This window comes from Aulostomus chinensis, chromosome 3 (genome assembly GCF_037954235.1).
Source record: "Aulostomus chinensis isolate RoL2024-O1b breed Wild chromosome 3, RoL_Achi_v1.0, whole genome shotgun sequence".
Classification (NCBI taxonomy): domain Eukaryota; kingdom Metazoa; phylum Chordata; class Actinopteri; order Syngnathiformes; family Aulostomidae; genus Aulostomus; species Aulostomus chinensis.
Window position 1 is genome coordinate 10,423,996 of NC_141322.1, and position 23,727 is coordinate 10,447,722.

Sequence of the window (23,727 nt, forward strand, 5' to 3'; positions counted from 1 at the left end):
ATACACTAGATATTCTTTACCCTGCTAGTAAGTCATCCCTCCACAAAGCACCTTTCACACATTTTATACTTATTGCTTATATTTACTAGCAAAAAAAGACAATTGATAAACCTTTGACTTGCTTCAACACAAAAAAAAATGCAAGATGTAATCAGGCTTTCTCTACAGCATGAAAACATCAGATTTACTTTGCTAACAAAATTGTACACTTGCATTCAGTTACTGTTACTTGTACAGATTTCATGAACTCCAACTTGAGCCTTTCTTCTTGAATATGATATACTCAGATACACTCAGATTTTTTTCATGCAATGACAATGTCATAATTTCCCAAATAATGCGATACAAATATGATGTTCATCAAAGTATAATAACCACTATATACAGCATGCCTCTACAGGTTCATTCATTCCCAACATGCTCATGCTCTCTGGTCAGTCAGAGTGGATTTTTGATAAATCACAAACTCCCTTCATTTTTCTTTCTGCAATAAAATCTGTGTCTAGTAGAATTAATACCCTACCACTTAATCTTACATGACAGAAGAGTCTCGGGGACAGTAGGGGTTGTTTAATTTTTATGTACAAAACTATGTCTGTAAAAGATTGGCACTGTCTAAATCCTGTAGTTCAAATTTCATCAATACATTTAGAAATGCAACAATTACAGGCAGCAAAAGTAACTTTAATAAAAAGGAAACGACAGAAATAATGTATATACTGTATCTTGCTTGATACCAAATCTTATACAAGCAGAAGGATATTTTGATAGGGTTAAAATCTAACATCATAATCACATTTTTCAGGAGTGCACTGAAGGAGCCTGAATGAAGAATGGGGCTAAAGTTGGAGCTTGGGAGAACTGTGAGAGCAACAGTATGGAGTGGAAGTGCACAGTTTAAAGCAGGAGTACAGCAGAGATGGAAGCAGTTTGAGGGAGGACATAACAAAATCTCGAGGCAAAATAAAGAAATCTCAAATGACCATCCTCCTGTTGTCAATGAAGATGGGTAAACGCCATACTTTCTCCATTGACATAGGTCTATTAATAGTCAGCATGAGAACATGGAACAGTATTATCGCTAGTGAGTGAATCTTCTGACATCCACTGTGTCATAAAATGCACTAAACTTCCCTTTTGTTGTAAAACAACCTGGTCATATTAATTAATCCTATTACCAAACAACCCCAGCACTCTGAAATATGACTTTTCCATGAAAGCAGCAATCACCACTTCATAAATCCCCGTCCAGCCAACAGGTTTTTCTCTGTGCAAGTCCAACATGATTCACCAGGATTTGCAGGCACCCCATAGTCGATCCCATTGTTGTTTCCATTCCCTCTATAGCACACGCACTGGCCTCACTATTCAGAAGGCTTCCATTTTTATTTCACTTACTCCTGAAAGAAGCCTTGTTTTTATGTTTAGTGTGAAAAATAGGCAGTCGTTCACTGAAAATACAGAAAAAAATACTGCTTCCATTTTAATAATCTTGCTCACCAACCCCCACACCCCGCCTCCATCACTATAGATGGACAGTCGAGCAGGAAGACAAAACATCTGCAGAGACAGACAGGAGGGCTTTACTGACCTCCTTGTCCAACCTGTCTGAACAGCCTCAGACAATCTACCTCAGTAATGTCCTGGACAGTCCAAGAGTAACAAGAGACAAAGACAAAGGCAAATGGGGAAGCAGAGGGATGGGAGGAGACCCACTACTGCCTGTCCCAGCACAAACATTTATTAAGTAAAAGAGCATGCAGGTTATTTTAAACCACTGCTACAACCTCCAAACCCAACCCTGCCATTAAAAAAAACATGCTTCAAAATAGGAAATCAACAGCATACCTTTTTCCTTATTCACATACAGATTCATCAGCCTATTTTTTTGTCTTTTCAGTTATTGAGGGCGTTGGGGGATGAGGGAAATGATGGGTCCAGGTTTCCCAGAAGGCCTTCTCTCCCTGCTGCTCTCTTCTGCAATTGTCAATCTTTAACCTCAGCTGCAGGCTGCTGATTGGTTTGAACACCACACAGAGGCACCTGATTGGGTGCTAAGCTCCATGTACCACACGGGCTCTCTTCTCCCCGCTCTCCTCAGCCACAGTGCTGCAATGCAGAGAGGACTGTTCCTCACGGTTGCTCAAACCTCCAGAAAACCAAGTCCCTATATCTGCTAAAAGCCTATACAGACACAGACTGGCCGTGAGTCCTTTATCAGACATGGGATATGCATGTGTGCGGCATCCATTTTGATGAAGGTCCACGCTCATGCTTTTTCTCTCCCTCTCTCTCCCTCTCTCTCTCTCTCTCTCTCTCAGCCACTGCATATACACACTAAGTGCATACAGCACCAGTTGAAACTGACGAAAAGGATCACATGCAGCTTACTATGTACCCCAGCATGTTAATATGCAGTGTGGGCCCTAACGGGACAAAAAGATGGGACTTCAAATGTCACAGGCCTCTCTCCCAGGCAGCAATGCCCCCTTCCCTCTATATCACTCTCTCCAGTGCCTCTTCAACTTAGATGGTCTTTTAATCAATACCTGCTGCGAGTTTAAAGCATGATAAATTATTTCCATTTTTCAGTGCAAGTGCATTCTCTGTTCACAAATAATGCATTTAAAACATATTGGTAAAGGACAAGAGATGTTTAAATAATCCTACAAAAAAGATCAGGCCACAATGTCAGGACCAATTACATCATCTGAAAGTCATTTTAAATAGGCAGTGACGGGGTAATGCAGATTTAAGAGAGCCTACACCAGTCCTCACTGTAGAGTGGAATGAAAGGATTAGACGCATTACCAGGCAACATTCACAAAACACTAAAGGGGTGGGGGGCTGTTTCAGTCCATGCAGACTGCCCCTGAACCCTGGTCAATCATTATGCGTGCCATTAAACCCAGGCCACAGTTTCTCGGCTTATGAATAAAACAGTTTCTTTGTCAAATCATTCACTAACAATGAAAAAATGTCACATATACCAACAGAAGTATGTGAGATGTCAAGGAGCAAAACAGATTAACTAATTAAAACAAAATTCACCATAGAAAATCAAGATACAAACAGAATTCATTCAAACCTGACTGACTCCAAACAGGTTTTCAAGCCCCTTTGGATGCGATGGGGAATCTGTTCAGAGGAAGCCCTTCATTTCTTCTTTCCTTCTCTCTTACATACAAATACCCAGTGTGCTTGGAGCAGAGGGACAGAAAGGGGAAGCTCTCTAAGATGGCTGACGCTCGGAAGCTGAGAGCAACATTGGGAGGCAGTGCACACCATCCAGCTCCAGCACCCCCCCACCCCACCCCAGCCTGTGATAAATAAGCTGTTACTGAATATTTATTCTGTTGATGGTTGGTATTTCAGCACCCTAGTGACCAGCTTACAGTATTAGGTCTGCGAAACACATGGTTTTGCTAAAGTAGAAAGGGGCATTGTGGCAAGGTGAGCTGAATTTAGGGTGAAAAGGGTATGAATTAGGAAACAGAGCAGTTTTCAGTTTTATCTTTTTCTCACAAACAGTTCATAACAGTGTCCTACTGCTTTACTACCATGCCAGTTGGAGGCCTGAATTAAAGTTGCAGTGCTGTCAGTTTACCATCTGTTAATTCCTTTGGGTACTCCTCTTTGCCTGTCGCTCTCATCCTGCCTGGTTCCCTTGCCAGGCCTGCCATCAAGACAGCTTTGACCAAGGCCGAGCACAAACACCCATTCTTTTAAATGACAAAAAAGCAGGTTTTTCCCCATCAATATTTTTCATTATATTATACACACACACACACACATATATATATATATACACACACATATATATAGAGAGAGAGATAGACAGATAGATAGATAGATAGATAGATAGATAGATAGATAGATAGGTAGATAGATAGATGGATAGATAGATAGATAGATAAATAGGTAGATATAGATATAGATAAATAGATATATAGATATATATAGACATGACCTGTGGCCTCAAAATGTACAAATGTACATGAAAGAGCCACTCTGTACTGTACCATTCCAAGCTCCACTCCTATGCTGTGATGTGACTAAACACACTTCCTCCACCTCTTATTTGCCAGACAAACCTGTATTATTTTTCAGGGATGGAGCATACACACATCTTACCAACAAAGTAACACACGTGAAAGAATGAAAATAGGGCTTACCTCTGTGGATGCATGGCTAAAAATTCTGTGTGATATGTCAATGCTTATTAAAACATGGAGGACAGCCCTGTCAGCCCTCACCCTGCTCAGAGCACAGCCACGCTCTCCAAGCTGTCCGGCTCACTGCTCTCATAAAAGCCACATGGAGAGTGGATAGACTTGCTGACAAAATGAAAGGCAGCTGCTGATTGGCCAGTGCATTTCCTGACTGCTTGTCTATTGTTTAGCACTGGGAGGCTGATACACAGAGCATGAGAGTTAGGCCCGGATCACCCACTGCACACATATCAGCCACCAGGAAGGCTGCATATTACTGTCCTGGTTTCATGAAAATACTAGAGACAGTCTGGAGGGTACCTTTCAGGAAAAGGCAGCAGATGTGCACATAATGGATCAGCTGTATATCCTTTGAGAGGCCTTTGTCTCAATATTTCCAACATTTAAGTTGAGCAATGCTGGAAAAACTGCTATTGGTAAAAGCAAGTGGGTAACAGGTACATGAACTCCATTTTTGACTGATAAAGGTTTAAAAGCAATCCTTAGAAAGTTACTTTACATGACACAGACCTGACATTAGACTTTGAACTGTTAAAATGATAGGCCAGCTTTACATGACGAGGGATCCCTCGTCTGTTGCTCCTCCTAGTTTATCCTTTCTTTTCCCTGTAAAAGGCCTTTCAGGGGTAGTTTATCTGAATTGGGGTCAAATTTTAACATTACTCATATAGTAAAGCCCCATGAGGCAAATTTCTGATTCCTCACATTGGGCTAAATAAATGTAAATGATGTATTGTATGTAAATATTTACTATGTCATAGACAAATATCTCTTGGTTTGGTCAAAACACATTCTAGAAGGAGTAAATTTGTCAGGTCTTTTGAGTCATGATTCTCTGATATTTTACAGACTATCTGATTGTATAATTGGAAGTTTACAGCCCTGCTCACAGATCTTGCAACACAATTGTGCCTTTTTCTGAGTAGATTGCTCAATCTATCATTAAATGTTCCATGTGGTTTAACTCTGTACACATGGCTACACAAGTATTCTGTGTTAGTCTGCTGATGTGTAGTGCAAACAAGAGTGAGTAGGGCACCAAAATAGGCAAATATTTCAAGATAAAAAGCCTTGATAGGAAATGAAGAGTTCTCACGGCCTCATTTTGTCTTGATAAAGTACGAAAAGCACAGGTGCATCATTGATGTTCCCACTCCATTTTTCCACCCAGTAATTCAGACCCAGAGTCCATTATTTTTGCTAACTCCCCTCAAGTAAACATCTGCTGTAGAAGCAGAGATTAAATTGAAGCCTTTGTTTCATGTTGTTTAACCACGACCAATTAAAGTGAAATGTTATTAACTGCATGACAGCTAACTAATTTTAGGCCCCCTTATCATTTTATTTGTGTAATTAGCATTAGCACACCAGTGAGTTAGCACTAGCTCCTGCTAATATTAACAGAGTTTTTCTTTCCATTAAACACTTACCAAACGTGATTTTCATGTATTTAACGACACTCCAAGCATAAAGCTAGCCATCTGTTGTGTCCCTCATGTTGCTATTAGTCGTCCTGGATGCTCAGTGGGTACAGGCCGCGGGGTCCACAGGTGACCGACTGGTAATGAGCACTGTTGTCCCCTAGATGGCGCGCAAGCGACACTTTCAGTGCTTATGAGGCCCACAGCTCACGAGAGTTTTCAAATCGACCCCGTTTCTTCAGAAGTTTGAATGTTATTCCATTTTTGTCAAATATACCTCCGACGTTTAACTTTTTCTCTGTTGTTATCCGTCTGGGTTGTTGAAAGGGCGCGGAGGATCGAGATGAAGACAATAAATGTTATCCATCTGCGCCAGAAGGCTAGCAACATTAGCAAGTATGAAGCCCACTCAGGTCAGTCTGTTTGTCCCCCTGCCATCAGGGAAAAGATACACAGCCATCAAAGCACACACAAACAGACTGATGAACAGCTTCTTCTCCAGAGCTGAAGCTGAATCCCCAGTGTCTGCTCCTTTATGCAACAGGAGGGACAAAATGGCCTGCATCAGACTATTTGTGTGTGTTTCTGTGCAAACTGTCTGTAACAGATTCCATCAGGTTGACATGAATGCCCAACATCCTCAAGGGAGATCTGTGCTCACAGCCTTGACCTGCGTAACAGGAGGCATTTTCCAGAGAACATCAGAGTTGGCAGGTCTGCCACTGGCACGTGTTCTCCTCCCAGATGAAAGCAAGTTCACAGTGAGCACATGTGACAGATGTTAAAGAGTCTGAAGACACTGTGGCAATGACATGTGCCTGCAACATCCTCCAGACTAGTTTGTAGGCAGCACTTGAATTATGAAAACATTGAAGGCATTGTTCTGGCCCTCATGTTCCCCAGACCTGAATCCAATTGTGCACCTCTGGGCTGTTATGTATTGGTGCAACCGATGATTCCAAGTCGTGTCACTGACGGTGAAGGAAGTCACTTCTGCCCTAATCTGAGTGAGGGAGGAGCTCTCCTATGATACCATCCCATCAGGTACAAGCCCAATTATTGTCAAGGTTGTGCAGGCATGTGGGACCCTTCGTTAACGATTCAGCGTGTGATTGAAATATTCTCTCAATGTGTACTCACTTAATATGCACCAATCAGCCAAAACATCTATCACTGACAGGTTTCCAATTGAGTGCAATGCTAATGTCCCACAAAAGTTCCCCCCTTCATGAGAATTATAAAGTTCAATTTTTATTGAAGCTGTTAGAGGAGGGAGCTAATCTATTATAATGGTTATTTTGAAGGCTGTAGTATCTCTTGCTTTAATGAGTAAATCTCACCTGTCAAAGCTAAGGTGTTGCTGATTAAAATTGTTTACTTAAGTACACAGCTTGTTTTTTTGAAATGTAAACAGCCACTAACTTATTTTAGGCCCATCTTGTTTTGTACCAGGATATTGTGCACCCCTTGCTCAATAAATGTGTATAATTAACCTATCTTCAAATAAGCATTTGAATTAGCATTACATACTGCTAATATCAATATTGATATTAAAATTGATATTAATTATAAGAGGTTTTTTTTAAACACTTGGTCATTTCATTCATCCATCCATTTTTTCCACTTATTCCTGTTAAGGGTCGCGGGGGGGGGGGGGGCTGGAGCCTATCCCAGCAGCTTTCGAACGAGAGGCGGGGTTCACCCCGGACAGGTCGCCAGTCCATCACAGGGCCAACACATAGAGACAGACAACCATTCACACTCACACCTACGGTCAGCTTAGAGTATCAATCAGCCTCGTCCCCTCTTGATGTCTTTGGACTGTGGGAGGAAGCTGGAGTACCAGAGAGAACCCACACAGGTACAGGGAGAACATGCAGACTCCACGCAGAAAGATCCAGTGCTGGAGCCGTGACTCAAACCCAGACCTTCTTGCTGTGAGGCGACAGTGCGAACTACTGCACCACCGTGCTGCCATAACTCAAAACATGTTTTATATTTTAGATTCTTCCAAGTAGCCACCCTTTGTTGTGATTACTGCTTTGCTCACTCTTGGCATTCTCTCGATGAGCTTCATGAGGTCGTCACCTGAAATGGTCTTCCAACAGTCTTGAAGGAGTTCCTAGAGATGCTGAGAAATAATATGAATTCTAACAGTTGTCTAACAGGGCTGTCAGCTGTGTACCAACCTGACTTCTGCACAACACAACTGATGGTCCCAACCACATTAAGATGGCAAGAAATTCCACAAATGAACCCTGACAAGGCAAACCTGTGACGTGAAAATCATTTCAGGTGACGACATCATGAAGCTCACTGAGAGAAGTCCAAGGGTTTGCAGCGCAGTCAACAAAGTGAAGGGCAGCTACTCACACTCACACTCACACCTATGGTCAGTTTGGAGTATCCAAGTAGCCTCATCCCCAATTACATGTCTTTGGACGGTGGGAAGAAGAAGAAACCGGAGTACCTGGAGAAAACCCACGCAGGCACAGGGAGAACATGCAAACGCCACACAAAGATCTCATGCCTGAGCCCAGAACCTTCTTGCTGGGAGGCGACAGTGCTAACCGCTGCATCACCGTGCCACCTCACTTGGTCATTCCATTTACAAAAATTGATATTGATTAATTTAACTGCACTCCAAGTATAAAACTTTGCCAGCGATCATTATGTCCCTCATGCAACCATTAGTTGTCCTGCATGCAGACAGTGAACACAGGATGTGAGGTTTACAGGCAATCGACTGGTAATAATTCCTGCTGTCCACTAGATGGTGATATTTTCCCTGCTGAGGCCCACAGCCCCGTCGAGAGGTTTCAAGGATCCAATTACTTGAAAGTTTTGGGGACCACCTCCATCTTTTTCTCCCCCATCAGCTCATAAAGTTATTAGGTAAAATATGAAAAAGAATAATAAAAAGCTAAAATAAACTGAACTTTTCAGTTAGTCCGTTAGTTAGTTACTATTTTTGCACAGAAAGTTCTCGAAATTTACTTGGTTGATTTGAACCAAGAGGCAATTGCTGAAGTTGAAGAAATATAAATCTTTTTAAAGCTGTTTAATTTCCATTCTTTCCAGAATAAGTTTGGTCACTGAAAATACAAATTGGCATGAATGTAATTTATAGGTACACTATAATGAATTAAGGTAACCAGGTTATGTTTGCATCCTGGGTCATTGCTGATGTAATTCTGTGTATTGTGCTCCTATAATGCTCCTCTGGAATGCGTAGTAATGATAACATTACACAAAGCAACTGATGAGACAAAGGATTGACACTTTGAAACTAAAAAGCATAACCCTGAACAAATTTTTGACAAACAATTTCATGGAAATTAAAAGATTTTCAACAATTGCTTTGATCCTTGTGTCCTTTTTAAATTCCTAAAAAATAGTTGTAAAATTTGGACTTTGTGTGCTTTATTATGTCAGACTTTCGGAGAACTTAGTGTCAATTGAATCCACTGTGTTCTGAGGCTGGGGGAAGGGAAAGGGTTTGGAGCAAAGAAAGGCATGCTGTTAGCTGTTTGCAGGTAAACCAATCTGAATACAATAATGATTATGGGGCTATCTCCTGTCCTTTCAAACTGTTATCTCCTGTCCTTTCAAAGTGGCAAGGCTGAATGGGGGGGGGGGGGTGGAATTAAGTGTCTTAAACACTCACTGAGGGGGAAGGTCAGTTTTCCGTGTGTTGTGGGGGGATGGGACACAAACAGAGGGCCCACAGGGACCCTCTTTGGCTCTCTGTGGAATGTAATTGAGGCTTCTCACCCTGACAGATATACAAACAGAATGGAATAAAACACTGCAAAAATGCACAAGCCCTTGTACTTGTGGGGATTTTTTTTATTATTATTTTGGGTGATGACATCAAATGATTTGGTTAAAAAAAAAAACATAGCAATGGGTATAAGGTCGACCGGATTTATCGACATGCAAATTATGTGATCTTCTAATGATACACGAGGTATTATTGTAAATAATTGGGTTGATATTTGCTAGCTGTGTAACAACTCAGGGAATCATAAATTTTCACCACTGCCTAATTCCTTGTAGATTTCTGCATTTCTTACATTCGATTCAATGTTGCAACAATGACAATGAACTTCATCACAGCATGCCTTTCAAAGATATTTTTCTAAATGTTTTATGTGTTGCATTTATTCTCCCATTGTTTACATACTTACCCACTTGTTTCACCTCTTTATGTGGATGTCTTCGGGGTAATTTTCAGACTGGATGAAGCAAGTGTAGAGTTTGCAGCCCAATATTGCATTTTCTTTACCCCCATACTGCGCTCCTTCCTCGAGCTCCGGTCCCTCCTCAGTCGTAAGAATAAGAAACTGGCATGCTGGAGAGATCAGCACTGAGACGAGTTCTTCCAGTGTAACAACACTCACATCATGCTGGCATATTTTTATGTCACTCTGACATATTTGTAGGTTCCAAAGGCAAGTTGATGTGCAATGGGCAGGGTGCTCTTTTAGACAATGAAGATGACTATAAACAAATATAAATTTATGTTGGGCCGGCACAGTGGTGCAGTGGTTAGCACTGTCGCCTCACAGCAAAAAGGTTCTGGGTTCGAGCCCTGGCTCCAGCATCGTCCTGTGTGAGTCTGCATGTTCTCTCTGTTCCTGCGTGGGTTCTCTCTCTCCAGGTACTCCAGCTTCCTCCCACAGTCCAAAGACATCAAGAGGGGACTAGGCTGATTGAATACAATAGATTGACCGTAGGTGTGGCTGTGAGAGGAGACTCCAGCCCCCCCCCCCCCAACCCTCAACCCTTCACAGTATAAGTGGTAGAAAATGGATGGATGAAATTTGTGTTAAATTCTATTAAATATACACTTAATTTAGATCAGGTCACACAGCTGAGATGATCCATTTCAATTATAGAACACTACAGCACTTGCTTCAACTTTGAATACAGTGCAAGATGTTATGCATCAGAAGTTAAAGCAAATAATGTTCGTACAAATAAAAAAAACAGACATGTTTAATATCTTAAATGAAAATGAATACATCCTGACCAGCTGCTTGATTGTATTTATATTTTGAGAATTCTATGCTGTGAATGGGAGCTACAGCAATATGTTTATATTCAGGATAGCATGTTCCCATCAGTAACAGCTCAATACTCAAAGTGGGCTGACACATGATGAAAAAATGTGTTTTGACAATTATGTGAGTTAAAATTTTGAAATGCAGGTTAAAATGACCGAAATGTCAGGAAAGTGTAAAGTAAACACCACAGACTTCAGAGACACAACCTAATCAGCTGAGACACTTCAACTGCAGTTAAAGGTTGCTATGGGGACGCCAACTGCTAAGTTCAACTGAATGGGACAAGAATTCTGTTTACAGATGCCTCTGAAACTCTGGCTTATTATTCACGGAACATAATTTGTATTCTCTCAGTTTTAATATCATGAGAGACAAGAGACTGCTGAATGCACCAATAGAAGTATTTGTCAAAAATGTCAAAAGTTGAGAGAAGATAACTTCAAATAAAGTGTTCAAGGGGTTTAAAAGTTATTTTTTTGGTGCTCTCCTCATACAAAACTTCAGTAAAGGCTGCCATAACAAATCAGTGCCTGGAATAATCACAATTCCCATTTGATTCAGGAATACCTTTACAAGTAGTTCAAGGATTCAGTCTTGAAGTGTAGGTGAGCTTTAATTGAATCGAACTGATGACACATTAATTAGGAGTGATCAGTAGTGATCCTTTAATAACTGTGAGGTTTAAGGCTGATTGGTGGACACTTTGTAAAGTTATTACCATTTTTTTTTGTTAGACGTGGTGTTACGTGTCTGCCATATTGACCCCGTTAAACCTGGATGTCGATGGGTGACAAATGCAAGGAAAAACGTGGCTACATGAGCAGAGACACGTTACTGGTGTCACTGAATGGTTTGATGAGTGTGACTGATGTGAAATGTGTGTTTTGGCCTTGGCAGTTACTAGATCTCAACCATGTAAGACAACTGTTGGATGTTTAAACAACCACCATCATTATCATCATCAAAATACCAAATAAGGCAATATCATTTGGAAGAATGGTGTTTATTAGTTCCTGACACTTGTAAGACATATGCATTGATGCTGTACTGGTGGCCAACATTTTTCTAGGGCACTCTCTTAGGCGCTTTTAATTTGTCATTCCTCTACCAAGTATCAACCATATCACATAGCCTGTAAGTTATTTAAATTGAATGTTGGGGCTATTACTATTAGCACGCGCAAGCCAAAATATGAAAAAAAAATCTTTTTGAGATTAAAAACCAGCCACATCTTTTTGTTATGTATATCAAGTCTGTCGTGTGTCAAAACCAACAAAACTTTTTGTGTCCTGTTGGATGTGTTTCAGAAGATATACATACTTGTGTTTAGGAGACCTTTACATCTTTAAAATTTGTTACAAGTAGATGAAAATAACATAGATGTGGCTATGGAGCACTCCCGCCACTTTCACCACTGACTGATGTGTATCAGATTTCATGAGTTTTCCAAGCAACTATCTGAAGAGGTTTTGAAAAAGAAATGTACTATGTAGTCATGAAAAGAGCAGAGCTTGATATACCCTGATTAACATTGTTGACCAGTCTGGTTCCACATCTACATTACTCTCCTAACCTCAACCCCTAACCTACTGGAGCCAAATAGATTATTCAGCAATGCAAACCTGGCAGCTACTGGCCCCACCAACTCCACTGCAAGTTCTCCATGAATGTATAAAGCAGATTAACATTACACATAATCTGAAGAGTCTATCAGTGGACACAGAAGAGCCTTTGCCACACACAACGCTATTAAAAAAATAAACACAAATGAATATGAGGGAAACAAAGGAAGGGCCAGAGCAATGAAATAAACAACAGTGTATACAGATGATTGATAAAAAAAAAGTTTAAAAAGTGAATACACAGCAGTGTGTGTACAAATTCATATCAAATAGAAAAAAAGAATATACAAATTCTCAGAAATTGTGTATGCTATCATAGATCAACTGTGCTCTGTTGAATATTTTTTAATTGTTTCAAATGCTGAAGTTATTCCAGAAAAATAATGATATTGTAATATTTTATATAATTTTATGAGTATTAGATAACATAACAATGAAATAGTCCTTGGCAAGGTCATTTGCATAAAGCTGCTTTTCTACCAGGCTATAAATACATTTTCAAATCTCTCCACTAATAATATCAGTGACTCCTGCTCAAATCATTTATGGGTATTGTGTACGTGTAGTTCATTTACACAACGTGTGGTTCGCTTGAAAGCAGCTCGCAAAGAGAAACAACTACATTACCCAGAAGGCCCCGACCCCTGCTTCAAGCTGGCTCTCTCCGCTCTCTCTGGGAGTGTTTCCCATTTAAACAAACACGGTCCTGCTGAAGATGGCGGAGAGTTTGTAGAGGCGTAAAAGAAACTGCTCTCCTCTATGAAAGCGTCGAAGCCGGTGAGTTTTCTGGGACTGACTTGTGGTTCTGTTAGAACCAAGTTTGGAACACTGGTACCGGTGTATGTTTGAAGGCTCAAATTTGTCACACAGGCAGTTCCTGCGTTTCCGAGCTGGCTGTGGTTTTTAAGCTGCCGTGATACAACGAGCCTCCTTTACCAGTCGCTATTTGTTGTGGAACATTGGTTTAACGCGGTTTATTTTTTTTTTTTAAATTGGATAATTTTTACCCTCAGAATCAGCTTGAATTTGGCATATTCTAAGCATTTCGATGGTTTTATTTTCTGCCAGCAGCAAACTTTCGAAAATTGATGGTTTCTTGTTCGCCGTAGCCTAGCTGTTGATATTCAGCGCTGCTTAATGTGTGAAATGTATTTGTATTAAATAATTGTTAACTTTGTTGTGCCGCGAGGTTCTGTTCGTATCCCGTAGCACAACGTTGGCCGCAATATTCCAGAGCAGTCAGCCTGACCTGTCTCACCGTGACTGCAGGGAGGTCTGTGCACAGAGCCACATACGCCAAACTAGATGTGCTATTAAATGAAAATAGAGCCTGTTGTTACGTTACAGTAAGACAGCAGAATAGGGTCAAGCCACTTCAGAGCAGGTCCGTTTAGTTTTTTTAATGTTTAACCTAATTCTTTAAATGTTCTCCTTAAAAACACATACACTAACACATTTGGTAGTTTTTTCCAGACTTTTTTTTTTTTTTTTCATTTGTGAGCTGCAGATCTTTACAAGTTGCCCTTGTATTCTTCACTAGTCCATCATTGACCCTCAGTGTTGACAGCAAACTTGAACTGACAAGCTCAGCATTGCTCTACTCTGGAGAGTCCACAGCATCTGTTATTTATTTGTATGGCTACAATGGGATTATGCATGATTGTAATGGTGGGTATGATGGCCCATCACACTAAATGTTAGTTATCACTGCTGATTCATCATATTTAGAAGTATGTGTGTGTGTGAGATAAACCCATGTCGGTAGAGGGGATGAGTTTGGTTGCATGGGAGGATGAACACTTGCAGAGTTCAGGCCCATGTTTGCTCTCCTTTTGCAGGAGAAGATTTAAACTGAGCTCTTCGTTATTCATGTGGTAAAGAGGCTTTTTCTTGGAGAACCTTGCTTGTGTGTGTTGGCAGAGTAGAGTATTTTATTGATACCTACACCATTATGGATTCTGCTCCTCATTCAAATTATTTTTTTTCAAACCAAATCCATATCATTTTTCAAGTTGTTATTGTGTCTTTTTACCTAATAATCCCCAGGGTCTGAAAACAGTGTAGGAAAAAGGCTGCACATATAATAAACTGTATATAATCCACAAATGGGAGATTATATTTGTTGTTATCCAGAAGAACTCACAGTCAATATATGCTTCAAATTGTACATTGATTGTCACATAATTAACATCTGCAAGAGTAAGTAACATACCAAAAATCTAGTTCTTTTTTGTTGGAGAAAAGTTGTAAAGTTTTCACTAAATACCATAAAATGAGAAATTTGTACTGCAGTGTTTTCATGTGGATTTTCCAAAAGAAAATAACCAACTACATTGCCCAGCAAATGTAATTATAGCTTATTTGTACTCTCAGTAATGGATGCAGTGTCAGATTTGGGATTGGACAAAATATCAATACTGCAATATATTGTAATACATTTCTCTACATTTTGATAAATTAGTGCCAAACATCAATATTTATTAAATAGCTGTTAAAAACAGACTTCTTAATCACTGTTTTACAAGTATTTCATTATACATTTATGCACTATATGTTTATTATACACCGGCTCATTTCTGTCGTCAAATTCTATGACACTGAGGCAACAGTGTCAAATTTATACAACCTTGAACATTTGCACCCATTTCACGCAGAAAGGTATTTGGCACATCATAATCTATCACAACATTGTAATTATACAGACATCACTACTAGCATTGTTGTCATCGCTTCACGAAATAAGGTCATTACTTGGGACTCCCCCTTACTCCCTGTCATGACTCCTCCTTGTTGCAAGGTTCAAGACCACACGTTTGGTGAGATCAGAGGCATATCATTACAATGGTCCTCAATTCCTTTACTGGAGGAGCTTGGTTTTGTCAGGCCACTGAAATGGTTGAGGACCAGGTGGGCTTTAGCTTTCTTTTCCCGGGGCCATTCTTTTAATACTTGCTAACATTTACAGCTCATTAGCACATGAGCATCTCTAAAATCATGTAGTTATGTACTACCATGACATTTCTACCTTAACAGCTACCTTTTTTTGCTGCTGCCTCCTGCAGAATATGCCTGCTTACATGCATGTCGACAAGCCATTGAATAGGCCATGATATAACAATGTGGGCTTTCAAATGGCGTGTAGCTGGGAATGAGCAAGCGAGAATGAAACTGCTTGCAGTTCTTGACTGTCAGATGAGCTAAGTTGTCTTCATTTTGAGTCTGATGGAATGCTATTCCTTAAGCCCACGTATGTGGTATTTTTGTAAGTGGCAGAATGACCACTGTGGGAACCCGTCCAATTAACTGCTTCTGCTCATATTCTTGGCAAATGGAGCCCCCTGTCCCCCATTCTCTGTCCCTTTATCTACCACTTTCTTTCTCCCTCACACAGAGTGTCAGGCTGTGTTAACAATGAATCAATCTTTGGGGGGGATTCTTTGACTTCAGATGGGGTGAAGAAGTGACTGGGATGCCTTGCTTTCACTCTTTGTCTGTCAGCCCCTGTGTTCTCAATAATTCATTAACTTATCACTTTTTCTCATGGGACTTTTTTGTGGTGGCAGATTCTGTGGTTACATAAGGTCACCAGATTGATTGTTCAAAATACTCAAATTTGGGGATATCAATAAGATTTACCTAATACTTATATTTATTGTTTTTGATATTGGATCTTTGATCATTCAACCAATGGTAAGAGACGAGAATAAAAAATTTAAGAAGTATGTTCACAGCTTGTTAGCAATTAGCTTTTTGAACTAAAAAAATATTTGGTGGTATGAAAGGCAATAAATCCGTGAGAAAATACACTATTTGGCTGTTAGAATTCTGTCTGTGGGATCTGTGGCTTAAGAATACTTTGGAGATTTTCTTGATTAGGATGCTGCATACTGAACCCTGTTTTCCTATGGACTGGGAGGTATTCTCTGGTCCACTCTATTGTAATGTTTGATTTGATTTGAAGCACAACAGGAGGGTTTTTTTTTTAGTTAAGATGCACATTTCTCTGTTAGGCGTGCATTAAAATTGGATGCGTGTTCAAAAGGGTATATAGCATGGCCTTGGAAAAAATTCTAAAATTTGGCTCGACATTTTGTGTGGCACTAAAATACAAAAATGGCCAACGGTTTTTTTTGAATGGGTTTTAGGTGTATTGCCCAAAATAAGGCCTGTGGTTCACACTAGCTTATGATATTTTAATGTTTTTTCCTATGGCATAAAATACATCAGTCATTATAGTGCTTGTGAATTTCTGGGATAACATCCATTGGTAATAGCAATACTTGTTAATTTCAAAACCTTTCCAACATTACAGATTGTGGGGGAAAAAACTCATTTCACTGGCATTAAAGCATTTTGTTCTTTTAATTCAGCTGTGATTTCTTCTGGAGCAGATCTATTTCAAATATTTCTGCTTTATTGGTCTCTAAATAGTGGCTGGTATCAGGGTGAGGCAGTAAAATGGGTTGGTAGCTTCCTACTTTTGTCTTGCAGAGCCATTTTTGATGGCTGTCTATAATCTGTCTTTGTCAAACTGCATTTCTGCGTCACTGATGTATGAATAGATGGCATTCTTTTGGAGTTAGTCGCCTCCGAGACTGAGAGACAGATAATAAGTTTCATTTCATGCCACTGCCAATCAGTCATGTGGTTTGTGTTTGTTTCAAGATTTAAGGAATAATGGGGAAGTTCTAGTAGCATGTAACAGTGATGCTGCAGATTCTTTAAACTGAATTCTTGTCCCATTGCACTTTCCTTTTCAAGCATGTAGGAGACCTATGGTGGCCTGGGGGCTAAACCACCTGCACAGAAGGAAAAGTACAACCTCTGCATCACTCTGGATACTTTTGTCCCTTATCATGATTTCCATTTTGGATGGACAACACCACTGTTAACTCTTATTTTCTGTCTGTCCTGATTTCATGTTTGCTCCTGCATGTTCATGTCTTAAAAGATATGGATTCGCTCTTGTGATCTCTTTAGCTTATCGTGCTAAGACAGTAAGAGCAACAAGGCTGCTCCCCTCCCTGCTGTCAGTCACATCAGCCTCAGTAGGCTTGCAAGGATGCTGTCTGCTTGTCACCCTCATCTCCAATGTTACATCCTCTACCAAACTTGCTTTGTGCCTGAAATGTCACTTCAGTCACCAACCTGAAGCAGTTTTGTGGGACAGGACCCTGACCAACAGAGGCAGTCACTTAAGTTTGCTGTCACTTTCCTCTAGCTTGCTATGTACTTTCTGTGTTCTCTGTGGAGCACTGTGTCTGCCTCCACCATGTCTTCATTGAATGCATATTGCATGGTCAGCCTGGGACTCTGTTGCTACCTTCGGTGATGTTGGACAGTAATGAGTTACTGAGTTTTGCAAAGCAAGTTATCAAATACAGTTTCAATGATTGTTCAAATTTGAAATGGTTTATTTTTTAGCTGGAAACCAGTATCCGCTTCATTGCTAAAATCTACAGGCTAGTCTTAGATGAGCTGAGGCTCTTACAGGAGTCCCGATGACACACAAGGAGGAAGAAAAGTCCAATTTTTTCCCCCTAAAACTGAAGTATGATTCCTTGGGTATGGTAGCATTATGTAAAGCAGCATTACAGACAGAGCAGGTTAAGTCAAGGAAACCATCAGGGTTCGATAACTTTCCCCAAGTACCTGCTATTAAGGAAATGGTACTGCACTAATTTTGTCATTCAGTCATGAGCTTAACCTCAGCCTTGTGACAGGCTGAGGTGATTCAGAATAACATCTCTGAAATCAGGTAGAGCTAATGGTTGTAGTCAGATTTGCTAATAAGATTTAAGAATAGAAACGTTTCTTTGAGTGCATAAAACATCCTGCGTAGTTCCCGCTCATCTGAATGTCTCACACTATGACAGTATTTGTTGAAGTACACATTCCACTGGTGTTCTTGGTAGTACTCAACAGGTAGGTTTGCTTTTTCCGCCTCCCTCTGTAGAGCTAAATATAGACAACTCTGTTGAACAAGACAGGCGTGTTTCCACTGCTAAAATATTTACAGCTTCTTTGCCCAAACAAGTGAGAGTGGGAGTATGAGGAGTGCTGCTCAAACCAGATTGTTGTTCACTATTCAGAAGACACCAGACATCTAACTTGCTGAGTCAAGTCAAGCGGTGCAGTTTGCTCTCTGACTCTATTTGAAGTCACTTCTCATTCATCCTCTCGGTCCCCTCTCCTTCAACTCTGTGGTAATACCCAAGTGTCAGGCTTGCAGAGCCATATGTGAGCCATGCACACTTCTAAAAGCCAAACGGGCAGCCTGAAGCAATCATTGCACCCAATTCTAGTTTATAACCAGCAAGGATTTGGAACAGTTGACTCTCTGTCGTCCTCGTTGATTGGATGAAGGCAAGAGTTTATTGGGGAAAGGGTTGCCAAGAGCTTTGTCCCCCTCCCCTTCTTGCCCTTCCTCTTTAACTTCAACTCCCTCTTTAACTTTCGCTCCCCCAGCTGAAGAATGCTCGTAAAACGGGTTCACCTGAACAAGCCAGTGGGAGGGTAGCTCCCTGGCCTAGTTTTGTTACCATTGTAAAATCTTAGCAAGACCTTGTTTGTGTTTTGTTTAGGGCCCCATTTTATAAAAAAAAAAAAAAAAAATGCTTTGGGGGGAGAGACAGAAAGGGTGAAAAAAGTTTGTGAGATAACTGCTACCAGATGCTGTCTTTCTGTCTGTTTGGCAGCGTTAAGAGAAGGAGAAAGAGGCGAGTGAAGAGGGGGGGAGAAAAAGACACTGTCATTTCTGGATGAACTTCTGCTACATGGACATGCTCCATCTCCTGCTTGCCTGCAATTTTCCTGTCCTTTGTATATTCTATTTCGTAAAGGCCAAATAGTTTGCAACCATTCACCCATCACAGGTTATCTATCACAGTCACTTGAAATTTCCACACATTTCATCTTGAATCCCATCAATACCATCTCCTGTAATTCAGTGGTGTTACGTGATAGGTCACACTTATTTCCTGCGTTGCATCTTGTATCGTTTCTCTCCAAAACAAGGCAGTTTGATGCTGAAATTATGTGGCATAGGGGTGTGGTTTCTGGGTATGTCTGGATTGAGAGGCAGCTCATGTTGGCGTGCTTCTCCAGTTGTGAACACGCAAGCAGGGACTGTAAGGGCGCTGTGTGTTGACCATCTCGTGGTTCCCCTGTGACTTAAAAAATCCTTTCATCTATAGAAATTATGTTTACTAGGGCTGTCAGTTGTTTTTTTTTAAAAAAACAAAGTTCTAATGATATGGCCCCCCATTTTATGAGCTTCTGGTGAAGAGCCATCTGAGTGTTCCCTATCATATGCAGTCAAATGAAGCTGAACACTCATCATTTGTCAGCTGACAGAATGCTGTTGAGGAATATCATTAAGACTGCTGTCTTGAACAAAGCTGACAAACTTGCAGTGGAGAATTAGAACGATTTCCACACGCTGCTCCTCAGATGTTTTGTTGCTGTGATAGGTGGTCTGAATGGCCCTTCTCGCCATTTTTCTCGACTTATGTAACGAAACAACATTTAGCTTAGTTTACTTATAGCTCAAGGCCATGTGACAGGTTATGGACATTTTTAAGTGCCCGCTGATGGATAATAAACTATTTAGAGTGAGTGGGTTATTACCTTTCGAAGACTTTTCAACCCATCTTCAAACAAACATTCAAATTTTGAATAAATAAAACTGACACCCCTAATGGGTACTAGCATCTTGATTTTGTCACAGGGGCAATCTTTTACCTAACTGCACTGATCAGTTCAAAAGAGATTCATGTCATCATGGAGCCCCACACTATTATCAAGGGCTGAGATTTATGATATGTTATCACTTGCAAATCATGAGTCAGATGGGTTTTTTTGGTCCATTTTTCGGCACAAGAGGTCCAGAGGCAGGTCGACAGGGTTTTAGGTGAAGCACGCGCTTCCAAATCACATTACTATGTGAGCTGTCACTAAATTGCTACTGGTGGACACTTTTTATTAACTGTTTACTACGGGTTTATACCGTCATATTGCCCAACCCTTGAGTCCAGCATGTGTCAGCTGGGTCAGCAAAGGTCTGTTGTTGCCTGCTTTCTTACACTTTGATTAGCAGCAGTGGCTTAATCGCTCAGCAGATGGGAAATAAGTGCAATGTCACCAAGACACAAACAAACCCACTGCTGGATTATGGCTCAGCATGTGTGTGTGTGTGCACGTGTGTGTCCTGTAAAGCCATGCTCCTTTAGTTTGATTCCTGAGTTTTTTGGATAGCTTTTAGGTGTTTTCCCTCCAAATTGGCTTTCTCTGTTTGTCTTTTTACATTTGGTTCTTGTGACTCCTGTGTTCTGCTTGTGTTCACAAGTCATTCAAACACACTTCAAATATTGTCAGTTGAATGAGGGCATTCGTAGAAGACGATCAAGTGCACGGGGGTCAGGTTTATTTTATTGAAATAAATCCATAATTCTGCAGGATTTAGGATTTTATCAGGATTACCATCTGCTGATGGAAAAAAAAAACATCAAAGCATGATAACAGATGGCACAAGTAAATGTTAAATTAGAACTCTCATCTTCTTGAGGCCTTAAATGTTCTTATTGTAGCATAAACAAACAAACAAACAAACAGGTAAAGAAAAGACCGGTTACAGGTGTGTTGATTCTATGTAGTGCTTTAATCTTTTTTTTTTTAAAGTGTGTTTTATTGTGCATATCTGCAGACAGATTTGGGAGAGTTCGTAGTGAACACAGCTTGTTATAGTAGTGTTCATTGTTTTGATTGTGTGCTAAATTTAAGAACTGTATAGTGACCTCTGGTGGCATGTCCATGGTGGAGTAGTTTTGTATGATAAAACTGAGTGTGAGTTGACGATACATATAATTAGGAGTTTTGTTACATCAATGTTGCACTTGGAATGGCAAACCAAGAACACTTTGCTTTTGCATCAGACTCTAAAAATGGTCCTCATGTGATCTCCAATTTTTAGGTAAACATTGTTTTTTGTCTGTTTTAAACTGTTTACAGTTCATCACCCTGGGAGATTTCAGAAAGCGGGTATTGATGAATTTCTAATAATGCATCCCTTTGAGAATTGAAATCCCGCTATACTCTCTGTAACCCTTTGTACCTCATCCCTGGAATCTTTTTCACCTAGTCTCTGTCAACACATGATACTGGCCGGTTGAAAGAAAGCAAAAGGAGTAGTAAGGGGAAAAATGGGAGATGGGAGGGGGTGCAGTTGTGAGACTGGCGTCAGACCATCTTTTGAGCGAAATTCTTTGCTGAGGTCAGAGTTCAGGCGCTGCAGTGTGGCGCTGTGATTGGCTTAGGAAAGGTGAAATGAAAACCACAGTAAACTTTTGACCCCGGCGCAGGAGCTGTGCAGGAACGCCCAGCCTCTGCTCTGGTGTGGTGGAACAGAGCCTGCTCTCTTCCTGTGTTTACTCCACCAATCCAACAGGAACCGTGGGGAGAGGAGGGGGGACAAGCACAGAGCAGGAGGGGAGAATGACACAAGAGAGGGAGAAAGAATTGGCGGTGCTGCGCTGCGATCTGAAAATGAATATCTGCCTTTTTTTTCTAAGAGGGACACACAGTTTAAGCATGGACACAAACACTCACACGGCTTCTGTGTAGCAAGTCCTTTTGTTTCAGCATGAGGTAATTTAAAACTATCGCCAAATTAATTATAATGGTTGACATGTCTCCATACTGAATTATCTATGGTTACAGGAGATTTTTTTCCTCTTACTAAATTTGCATTAGTTGCAGTAGATGTTTGCGTTATCAGGCTGGGCAGCATGGAGGCTGATCAGGCTCTGCTGCTGCTAGCCATTGATTAATGAGCTAATTTCCATAATATTAGCCTTGTGTGATCACAGCTGTCTGCATTTTCTTTGCTCACCGTTCTCATCTGTTTTCCTCTTTCAGTTTTCCTCTAAACATCGCCACCACCACCTCCTTTTTATCACCTTGCTATTAAAGCTCTCAAGCTTTTAGAATATGAGGGGTTTATTAGAGCATAACTGTGCTGTTACACCATGTTAGCTGTCTGAATCCATGTGGATCCTTTCCTGTTTCTTTCTGCTCTTTGTCTGTAGTAATGATGGATAGGTGCAGGAGATGGTGACACACACTCACACAAAGACACACACATACACACACAGTGGAATCAGCCATCTCTTTGTTTCCACTTTCATTTATTCATTTATTTCCCCAGTTTTCTTCACACGTTGCAGTTTATGTGAGGAAAAATGGAGGGATGCTCACATAGCCTGCCTAAGCTGTGTGTTGTGTGCGGGGTGAGTATGGGGGGTGTTTTTAATAGGGGAAAACACTTCTATGAAAGCAGTTTACCTCTGCTTAGAAATATCCTCTCTCCATTGTTACTGTCTTCTTTGACATCCGGTGCACTATGACCATGTGGGAAAAGCTACCAGGACAAATGGCTAATTTACTGTATGAGGAGATTTTTAATAGAATGTGTTTTCTTGCAGTCAGCATAAATGGGTCAAAGGATGCATGAGTATTAACTGATAAATCAGCCCACGTTTATTTTCATCTTCAGAGTTTCTGCCTGGTTTGATCATGCGATTTGGAAACTGTTCAAAGCACATGACTGACTGACTATTGCCCATTTCACACATTTTAGGCACAATTTCTACATTCACACTGAACATTCAAGCTGGCTTACTTAGAGACAGAGGCTTCATTTCTCCTTGATGCTTTTCTGGAAAGCGTTACCAACTCACTGTAATGGTGTGTTTCTGTTGGCTTCCTCCTCTCTGCGCTTTTCTCTCGCATTTGCGTCACCACCATAGTCTTGAAAGGTGTGCTTTATTCCAATGTGAACAGCTTCTTGTGTAATACTAACTCTAAACTTCTGAATTTTATCTGGCTTGTTTGCATCATAAAACTGTTGTCCCCAGGATGTTACCCCTTAAAGTTAGAGGGAATCCACTAAAAGGCCAAGATGATAGATTGCTGGTAGAGAAAATGAAATTTAGTTTTAAGTTACTTGAAGTTAGAGCACTAATGTCGGCCACTGCTCCCATGTTGTTTTTGCTACGTAACAAGCCTTTTTTTTATGCTCTCACATTTTTGTGCAGCAGCTCCAAGCACCTCTTATTTACTTTAGGAGCTTCTCTCAGAAATGTGCTGGTGTTGTAACTGTTTCCCTTTTCAGACAGCAAGTCATATTAGCCATATTAGTTGCTGCGGATGCTAGTGTTGCATGATTTGGAGAAAGATAATCTTGCACTTGTATATGATATTGTATCGGTGGTGAGCCCACTTGTTTGATTATCAGGAAACGTGCACACAAATAACTCATGATTTTGAAATGTGTATTTCTCAACTTAAAGATACCAAACTGCAGTGTATTTTTTTAAAAGAATAA

At 40.5% G+C, this 23,727-nt stretch overlaps 2 protein-coding genes across 12 annotated transcripts in view; one reads left to right on the forward strand and one right to left on the reverse strand.

Annotated features, from left to right (window-relative positions):
- Positions 1-5,791, reverse strand: part of zmynd8 (zinc finger, MYND-type containing 8) — a 28,428-nt gene extending 22,637 nt beyond the window's left edge. For 4 of the 9 annotated variants that reach the window (XM_086198573.1, XM_086198572.1, XM_086198580.1 and 1 more), the window contains exon 1: positions 3,608-3,722. Coding sequence is in view for 1 of the 9 variants with exons in the window: in XM_086198574.1 (XP_086054700.1) it covers positions 4,176-4,189 (14 nt within the window). In the remaining 8 variants the exon portion in view is untranslated. Of the gene's footprint in view, positions 1-1,848; positions 1,951-3,088; positions 3,232-3,607; positions 3,723-4,175; positions 4,288-5,662 lie in introns of those variants that run through there. The other 5 variants (XM_086198574.1, XM_086198575.1, XM_086198576.1 and 2 more) reach the window with 5 other exon arrangements.
- A 7,221-nt stretch (positions 5,792-13,012) lies between these two features.
- The window catches only part of LOC147267625 (nuclear receptor coactivator 3-like), a 39,107-nt gene continuing 28,392 nt past the window's right edge, over positions 13,013-23,727 (forward strand). For all 3 annotated transcript variants that reach the window (XM_086198582.1, XM_086198581.1, XM_086198583.1), the window contains exon 1: positions 13,013-13,121. The gene's annotated coding sequence lies outside the window, so the exon portion shown is untranslated. The remainder of the gene's footprint in view (positions 13,122-23,727) is intronic.